We start from the raw sequence: 9,535 nt of genomic DNA, 5'->3' as shown, positions 1-9,535 counted from the left end.
TACAGTCGAGCGAGCGCTAGACTAATCCTAAGAAACCGCCGGTAACACGCCCTCGGTTCAACTGACACACTTTACTGATCAACCTGACGAATTCAACGAACGTGGCATTTAGTACAAGACCATCTAAGGACGCAATCTACGCAAACTCGCATACTGACAATTTGTTTAGATGTAATGCTTATTAATGCACAAACAAATTCATTAAAAAACCTCGTTAGTCAACTAGGCCCTGTATTCCCCTCCCCTAACCTTCCCTCCCCGCCCTCCCCCTCGCTGGCCCCGGCCGCGGTCTCTCGCGCCTCGAATTAGCATTTATATTGTCTTCTTGCAAAGCGCGCGCGCAACAAGCCTTTTGCTTTCACCTGTTATGTAGGCCGCCTGTCACACCGAATGACGAACTTGTATATTATTTCTGTCATTGACATCAAAGGTCAGAGTGAGACTGAAATTCTTAGAAATGAAATCCTGCAAATTCAAAGAAAGGTATTAAGTAAATCAAAAGACAAATTACTTAGAAAAAGGTGCGGGATGCATGAACTCCTGCGAGTTAACAAAATGACAAATTATTCACAAAGTAATAATATCTACGTTTGCCAAAGCGCGAGTAATAAAAATAAATCCTTAAACAAACCATATTCATTAAAAACCAGCAATTATCCGTTATTGCGTTCATACAACATCTTACTGTGTTTCTACTGTTTTAATATCTAAGTGTTATAAATTGTTCTATGAATTTTAATATTCCCAATTGTAAACGTTCGCTCCGCAGCCCTTTGTCTGAATTTAATTAACTCGATATTTTCTTAATCTACCAGCGTCTAAGTAATTAATAGTCAACTATTAGTTTCGTTTTTGTAATTACAAGCTATGAATAAATAAATGGTTCTTTTTTAGATTCACGTAATATTCCTTTGCATTTGGATAAATCTGAAAAGAAGGTCGTCTATATTATTCTTCATACATACCGATAACACGACATTTAAGATGTCACTCCTTTAACAATTTGCTTTTTAATGTCAAGAAAACACTTACGGCTATATAACTACAGATAAAGCCGCTTAAAAAATACGAAGCCAGTAAAGTTTTAATTTACCTTTTGCATATTAAGTAGCTACCTCAAAAAGCATAAATTATTTTGACAATTACTTTTTTATTTTTGAATACGAGTTATACCTCACAGTTATAGCTGACTATTATTACCTACATAGTTAATAGTCAGTGTTGTAATATCGTGCGCACATAGGTTACGCGTCGGTGTGAGTGCGGCCGACAGTTTCAGCAATAGGGTTACGGCTACCGGCGGCGGTGTTAGCAGCGTAAACACCGAGTGTAGACTTTATTGGTCTTTTTGTACGCTGGACAACTGACACTACTTCGTTTGTACATCATAGAAGGGAAATACATGCAATTTGTTTTGAGAATTGAGTGTTTGATCATGACCATGCCTTCATAATAACGTTATGGAATTAATTGTAATTAGCTCTCATCATATCCATATAAAAATATCACACATAATTCAATGTGACCGTCACTCAAAGCTACAAGTCAAGCTGTTAACCAAAAAGACACAATTTGCACGCAAGTCTTCATCACTTGTTAACAAGCGTTCATCTTACTTCTTATAAATCTGAATTAAGTATAAAATATTTAAACCGAATATGAATTTCCGAGCGGCAACTCAAAAGATACGTTCGCTCCTAATTAGTAGCTAATGGAGCAACACGAGGTACATTATAAGGGCTGAAACCATAAAAAAGTCAGATCATTTTTCTCCAAAGTCACAGTGTGCCGTCAAGGGAAAAGCACCATTATTTGTATTAAGTTTGTGAACGTTCGGAGCGGTTTTTCAATGCGAGAGCGTCGTGTCCCGGGGGGAACAATTTCTTTCAATAATTCCCTGGTAATGGCCTAACCAAGCCAGTTAACAAGACACTCTTAGAGGCTCACTCCAACAAAAATGGATACAATTTGAACTTTTATTGAATAATTCGCAAAAGACCAGCACTTCCTAAAGTTTGTGGCCATTGTCTGAGGTGCCGCATCATAGTTACTGCTAAGTACCATTAAAATTTTATTTTGATGCTTCTAATAAGCAACGGTTGCTGTACATAATTTTAATATCAATTTAATAATACCGGCCAGTGTAAATATTTTACATTTTCCATAAAAGGCGTTACTGCATTACTTTTATTACTGAAACATGTAAAAAGCAGACTGAGTTCTTGAATAACATTATTACTCGATACGAATCAAATTGTGAGTGAAACCATCCGCTACTCCATTACAGGAAAGTGCTACATAAAGAATTATTTTATTTGGCTATCAATAAACATATAAAAAGATTAAAGCACCAAACATACCATTACCTGGGGAGGGTTAAAAGTTCAAAGGGTTAAATATTCATACGATGCTGTAATTGAGGCAATTTGTATAATCGCAACTGTTCCGCAAACTGAATTCTATAATAACATCAGGGGTACGGCCGTTTGCACAATGTACGCCATACTGAGCGGCTCCAGGTTTCCCAACAGATATTTATTTTAAGGTTCATTTTGGCCGGATTATAGGACCTAAATTAAGGAGAATTATTTAGCTCTGAGAGTGACTAGATGAGAAAATCTATAAATAGATTATCTACAGTTTTTTTTTTTTTAATCTCGGCCATTAAGAGACCCTTAAACTATAATTGGTAACGTGTATAAGCGTAATGACAGAATATTTACGAGGAAATCATCAACATAAATGACTGTAGGTAATATAAAGTGTGGTCCATATCTCCGCAGATCCAGGATTTAGTAGATTTCTCGCAACACTTACGCTACGCAACTATGAAGGTCAGATGTTAGTAATAATTGTGAGATAAGCACTGACAATACATGCCCTCATAATAAGCAACAGACTCCAACGTAAATGCCTCCCGAGTTAATGAGAGTCTTTTCATGAACGTGTCACGAGTAGAGCTTATAAAAGTTACTCTAGCTTAATTGTATCGTATTGAAGTTATAATTCATTTCTATTACTATGTACATATACTAGGAAAGACTAGACCGATTTGAAAAACTCTTTAAGACTTACATAGCCCATTGTCAGTGTGTGCTCCTGTCAGAGCGAGTGAATCTACTGGTGGGGGTAGTTTTGAAATAAAATGCAGTTAAAATCTTTGGTAGACAAATTGGCCTTTTGTTCCGCGATGATTTTAACCGTCGATCTGGTAACGTCAGCAGAATACAAGAGTGCTCTGTTGACTGTACATTAATATTACATCGGTTGTTGTGAAGCTTGCGGTTTTGTTGTTTCACGTGGTTTTCTTTGTGCTGGATTTAAAATTATATATTATCTGCAATTTAATTCTGTCTGCAAATGGGGCTCATAAAATACTTGTACCTCAAGCTTGTTATATTGAAACAAGATCTGAAGGTTTTGCTGAGAGCAAATAAAATACGATATTACGTATTAATATCGTTTCTAAAGTCTATGTAAATAACTTTAATATAAATATAAATATTTTGTTCAAATAAACAGAGTTATATTGAATAGAGAGAAATCTTTTCAATAATATTATACGAGTACAGAGCAATAATTATTTTATAACATGTTAACCATATTATAGGACTACTAATCAAAAAATCTTATCGATCATAAATCCATTTGCAAAACACTCCCATATGCAAAGCCCTATCACATCAGTTGTGAGTGACGTTGATTTTGACGGACAGCTAAACGCCGCGCCGGCCATTATAGTAACGCGATACCCTTCAAACGGCAATTATTCACATCGCATTCACCGATGCATCAGGCAAGACTGCGCAAAATGATATTAATAGGCGTACTGTTCGGCTTGATGCAAGCTGTAAGGGGCTTCAACCTGGATGTTGTCAACTTGGCTGCTGATTATGTGAAGCACAAAGATTTGCGACACGTCTGCTATTTTACGTGTCAGAGTCGATATTGTAAGTATATTGCTTAATACATAGTATACTCTGTTTAGATTACAGAACATTACTCTATTTCATGAAAAAAAATCAAATGTATTTTTGTATTCAAAATTAGTTGCGATGTATTATAGTACCTTCAATATTTAAGGAAAGGACTGTATTTTGTTGTATGTATCATACCTTGGGGACATCATTTATTCCCTAGCACTGAATTCACATGCGATCCGAATCAATATTCAAGCCTAACATTTGGGACGTTACCCCTAACCTATTGGAATGCCCCCAGACAACACTATACTGGTACACAAATTAACAAAGCAGAGCGTCCGTGTGTCCGTCTGGCGCATTGATGAGAGAGTGAACAGAGACGTGGTGCGAGCCGCGTACCGGAGTACCGGGGCTGTGGGCTTGCTGCTCGACGCGCACTGCCGCGGGACACCACTAGTGCTGCTCGAGGTAACATTGTTCCAAGCTTATGGCGTCCTATACATACAGATACGAAATACGATGTGTTGCACAAAGGCTCCATTCGGCTGTGATACCCATAGCGTGGAGATACATGTGCCGGCTGTCTTCAATGAATCTGTTGGAGTTGTAAAAGCTTTTGTTAATTATGTAATATACCTAATATTGAGCTAAGCATAATAAGTATAATATCATTTAAGGATAATGAGGCTTTTTATTGTAAGAGCCTTTAAGAAAACTTGCAGCCCACAGTTACCTAGAATTATTAATGTCTGGAATTACTGTCTTCCAAGAATTACTCATTGAGTAATATTGATAAGTAACCCTTCGAGATTAATTGTATGTTTTGCAGGCTTCAGAAAACAAGCTGTTTGACGCAATGCACCCCTGGCTCATCCTGACTAATATTGAAGATGCTGACAATTGCACTGATTACATTCAACAATCATTTCAACAGTTAAACCTAAGTGTTGACGCTGATATTGCTGTGGCCTCTTACAATGACGGTAAATCTTTGAGCATACATATTAATTTATTGTAAGGAGTCACTTTAATTTACTTATGCTTCCTTGTGACTTTATAGGTGATAATTACACATTGACAGACGTGTACAATTTTGGTAAAATACAAGGAAATAATTTAGAGGTCAATCATCTTGGTATCTGGCGACCTGAAACAGGTGAAGTATTATTTTTTCGCTATGAAAACTCGTAATTTGAATTTATTCTTGAATGGAGAATTTTTAAGCAAACAAAATATTATTTTTGGAAGAAACCTTTGCCTGTTTATTCACAGTACCATAGCGTAACTAATGCCATCAGCTTATCTGACTACATATTTCCTTTCCTTCCCGATAAAATAGAACACAGCAGCTTTTTTTCTAAAATTACATAATCATGGTGTTCATAAAATTCTAAGAGGAAGATCTTTTGGATTCACGGTGAATTATGTTCTCACAGCATTGGTGTTTGATTCTTGCAGGCTTGGAGATAAAATTGAAAGGTTACAAATATTATAACCGATGGAATTTCCAGAATTTAACTCTGCGGGCTATATCTGTGGTTTGTAAATCGATATAATATTTCTGTGAGTATATTCCTGGTAATGATGTTACTAAGAAAACTATGTTATGTTCAGATAGTGGATCAGCCAGAGATGTTCTACCCGGAGATGTTGTCAGAGATGACGTACACGGCGGGAGTGGCCGCCATGACGAAGATCACATCCCAGATGCTCAACACCCTCAAAGAACAACACAACTTCAGGTAACAACACGTCTTAGCATATCAGGCACACAATGGGACATCCGATATAAAGCCTCCTTGGTCCTAAAAAGTTACTTTTTTCCAGATTCAACTATAGCATTGCAGGTCGTTGGATTGGTTCTCCAAAGAGGAATTCTACACTGGTAATTTATTAACGACTTAATTAAATATTTTTGCATATTTTTGCTAAATGATTAACAATTTATTTGATTTCTTGCAGGCCGTCACCAACGCATTGTTTTGGGAAGAGCAGGATTTATCCAGCACTTGTGCTAGAATATTCCCAAAATGGCTGGACTGGGTTGACATAATCCACCCTCCTACCACCAACCTTCAGTAAGTATCCATACAAAACATCATGCAAGCAAAGAACAGAGAATAAAATTGCCGTTTTGAAATAACCAAAGCAGGGTTTTGATATGTAGGTACATTATTTGTTATATTATCCACCAGGACCAAGTTCTACTACCTGATACCGGAGACAGGTGTGGGTCAGTACGAGAACCGGTTCCTCACGCCCATGTCCCACGGCGTGTGGGGCTGCGCATTCATCGCTGGCATCGCCTGTACCTTGGTCCTCACTGGAGCGGCGCGAATGGAGAGTAGACCCAAACCCGGGTTATACGCCTTCTTCAGCGTATTTGCTGCTGTTTGTCAACAAGGTTTGATAATAGAGATGATTAGCAGACTAATAAAGAAAAACTACAAGGCTTAGATAAGTTCAAAGAAGTCTTGAAAATAAAACACTTTCATCTATGTATGTCCTGATCTACATGGCGACGACCTTTAGTTCATAAACAACATGTTGTTGTGATTCTAATAAAGCCTACCTTTGGAAACATGTAACACAATTTATAATTTTGGTTGAGCTTTGAAGTAGGATTTGGCAATTTATTCTAACGACGTATTTTAATGATAATTTATTATGTACTCAGGTTATGAAGACGGAGTACAATTGTTGGAAACGTGTTCGAGTCAAGGTGCGTTCCATAATAGCGTTATTACTTATGTAACTTCTTCCCGTCAACAACATCCGAAATATGATTATTCAATCTGGTATCGAGACAGTTTGAATTTCGACAAAGGACCAAAGGGTATTTTTCTGAAAGAGCATGCTAAAATCACATAAGACATACTACTACAAACGATTATGTTTAGGTCGAAGATTGACCCTACTGGTGATCGGGTTGACGAGTATGTTGCTGTACAACTACTACACCAGTAGCGTGGTCTCCTGGCTCCTGAACGCTGCGGCGCCGTCCATCGGCAACCTCGACGGACTCATCAATAGCGACTTCGAATTGATATTTGAGGATATTGGGTACACGAGGGGTTGGCTTGACGTATGTATTCATATGAAGTATGTAGTTGCTTTTTGCTTGAACAGATCTCAAACTATTTATTGATTGTACTTTTGCAGAATCCCGGATTCTTTTACTACAGTGGATTCAAGAACGTGAAAGAAGATGAACTGAGGGACAAAAAGGTGACAAAAGCTAAAAGAACTGTCCCAGTACTACAAACTGTGAACACGGGTGTCGAACTACTGCGAACTGGCAGTACGTACCACTATCTCAGTTACTTAAAGAAGTAAAATTTAATTCATATATGTATCTATCGGAATATTCTAGAATACGCATTCCACACGGAGCCGTACACTGCAGCTCAGGTGATCTCCAAGACGTACGAGGATGAGGAGCTGTGCAACCTTGGAGCACTGCAGATGATGCTGCCAGCTCACGTCTACATCATGGCACAGAAGCGGAGCCCTTACAAGGAGTTCTTTGATTGGAGGTCAGGGAGTTTTGACCATGTAAAAGAAAACATCACCATTTCTCCCTGATTTCTATGCCGGTTTCTTGGGTCTAGAGGAGAACATTACACTTAATTAGGAACAAAAAAACTGATCTCACTGTAACTAAAATTGTTTCTGATCAATGGTTACGAGGTCGATCCCTCTCATGCCACAATACCTTCGCAAAATGAGGGGTAAATAACAATATATTCGGGCAAACCTCTCGGGAAGCACCCGCTAAGATAACGGGAATATGTTCTTACCTGTATGTTTGAATGAAACACGATTTGTCCTTTCATTTTAAATCTTTGGATTATTTAAAAATATAAGTAGACGTAAGTAGTAGTCGACAGTCTGCAGTACGCTGATATTATTATCTGTAGACTATGCCGATAAGAAAATCGAAATTTCGCACTTAAATACAATTTTTGTTTTATGTTGCAGTCTTCTACGTCTCTTAGAACGTGGTCATGTGAAGGCCATACGTGCTCGCTTTGCTGGCACCATGCCTGCCTGTTCAGGAGCCAGACCTCGAGCGCTCGCTCTCGGCCAGGCAGCTCCGGCCTTCCTGATGCTGCTCCTCTGTGTCCTGCTGTCCTGGATCATACTGGCATTCGAAGTGCTCTGGTCAAAGTACGGCTTGAATCAGTTTCGTTAAAAGCGCAGTTTGCTTTGCTATAATGGGAGTATCCCAAAATAGTTCCGAATCAGGGGTTTGATATTTCAGATCGCTCCACCCGTCAGCTATTGTGGATAAGTAACTGTTTCCATTAAAGTATAAATATCGAACTTAGAATGCAGCAGTCGAGTGACCACATTTTAGATGTTCACTTTAAATTAGAAGAAGTAACTTTAGCCTGATATTTATTTGGAATACTTAGCTTCCTTGTGTATTCTTGGCAATTAGCCAGTCCTTATTAAAGTAGGAAATTGCAGTCTTAAAACACTCACCTATAATTATGTAATTCAAAATGTAGGTACTAAACCCAGTTCTACTGAACATTGTTCCATTTATCGTGACGCCGCAAAACTTGAAATCACATCATTTATTTCAGAGTCCAGCTGAAAAAGCGTGGTCCGTGAACGTCAAACAAAAAGTGACGTCACTAGTGATTGGGCTATGATCACAGCACATCAAGACACCTACTAACATAGGACGATGAAAAAAAAACAATTGAGGGAAGACGTTTGACGGGGGGAAAGCCACAAGGAAGGATTTTGCACAGTAGTCTAAGTACACTAATACAAGGCAGCTTTGGTAGAATGTACAAATAAATAGAAGTTTAAATTCACGATGTGTGTTTAGTCTATATCTAAGCCCAATAAATAAATAAATAATTCTTGATGGTGTTGTATTTATTACCTGCTCTAATCCATATCATTCAAAAATACGGCAGTAAATACTGCACCCGTAGGATCAAAATTTCAACAAAAGGACCAACATAACCTTCGTACAGAAATGTTACTGATATTGTTTTTGCTTTGTTGTCCTACTGTTGTGAGTGTGCACAGCGCATTGAGTAATGGTGGCGCGTCTCCCGGCTATCTAAATCGCGCGTTATAAATGATGCGATCAATTCTTGTTTACTCCCGGGGCGCGGGATTCAATTCACGCTGCACCGGTATCTACTATCATATTTGTGTACTTTATGTTGTGTACTTACGTTAATATTTAGTCATAAAGATAAATCATTGATATTTGAAATAAGTTTGGAATATCCATCAACATTTTATCAACAAACAATAAGTGGACGCCTTAAAATCCGAAACGTACCTACTCGTAAAATAAAACAGCATACAACCGAAACTATCCAAGCGAAAGGTGAAGTTGAAACTAATAACAATATTATAATAGTGTGTAAGTTAAGCCTCGGATGCACAAAACAAACAAACATGAATAAGAACAATTTTAATAAAGCCATTACTTAAGACGTATCCATTTCGCGGCGATGTCGCGGCGACGTCGCGCGCTCGTCGCCTCCTCGCTCGCTGCATTTGCATACAAATGGAAAACGTCACTCGGATATTATATTACTTAACTGGCGAGACGGTTACAAAAAATAATCTAATACACC

At 38.1% G+C, this 9,535-nt stretch overlaps 1 protein-coding gene across 1 annotated transcript; it reads left to right on the top strand.

The window, feature by feature from the left end:
* The first annotated feature begins 3,811 nt into the window (after window positions 1–3,811).
* On the top strand, window positions 3,812–8,718 carry LOC124630512 (ionotropic receptor 75a-like). Its single transcript, XM_047164451.1, has 15 exons — window positions 3,812–3,950; window positions 4,222–4,391; window positions 4,753–4,906; window positions 4,984–5,079; window positions 5,382–5,461; window positions 5,538–5,665; window positions 5,751–5,808; window positions 5,886–6,001; window positions 6,119–6,327; window positions 6,601–6,645; window positions 6,824–7,008; window positions 7,086–7,224; window positions 7,297–7,459; window positions 7,905–8,093; window positions 8,516–8,718. Exons 1-15 carry the CDS (start codon window positions 3,812–3,814, stop codon window positions 8,541–8,543), a joined length of 1,899 nt encoding a protein of 632 aa, XP_047020407.1. The 3' UTR covers window positions 8,544–8,718.
* The last annotated feature ends 817 nt before the right edge of the window (window positions 8,719–9,535 follow it).

The sequence above is a fragment of the Helicoverpa zea genome, chromosome 5 (assembly GCF_022581195.2).
Source record: "Helicoverpa zea isolate HzStark_Cry1AcR chromosome 5, ilHelZeax1.1, whole genome shotgun sequence".
NCBI lineage: Eukaryota > Metazoa > Arthropoda > Insecta > Lepidoptera > Noctuidae > Helicoverpa > Helicoverpa zea.
Note: the sequence above shows the minus strand (reverse complement) of the source record. Positions and strands in the feature narration are given on the sequence as shown.

Bases quoted from the DNA above. Each gene is read 5' to 3' on its own strand.
- LOC124630512 (XM_047164451.1), top strand. From the start codon at position 3,812: ATGATATTAATAGGCGTACTGTTCGGCTTGATGCAAGCTGTAAGGGGC. The intron at 5,809-5,885 runs GTAATTTATTAA...GATTTCTTGCAG, and splicing joins CAAAGAGGAATTCTACACTG to GCCGTCACCAACGCATTGTT. The intron at 6,646-6,823 runs GTGCGTTCCATA...GATTATGTTTAG, and splicing joins GGAAACGTGTTCGAGTCAAG to GTCGAAGATTGACCCTACTG.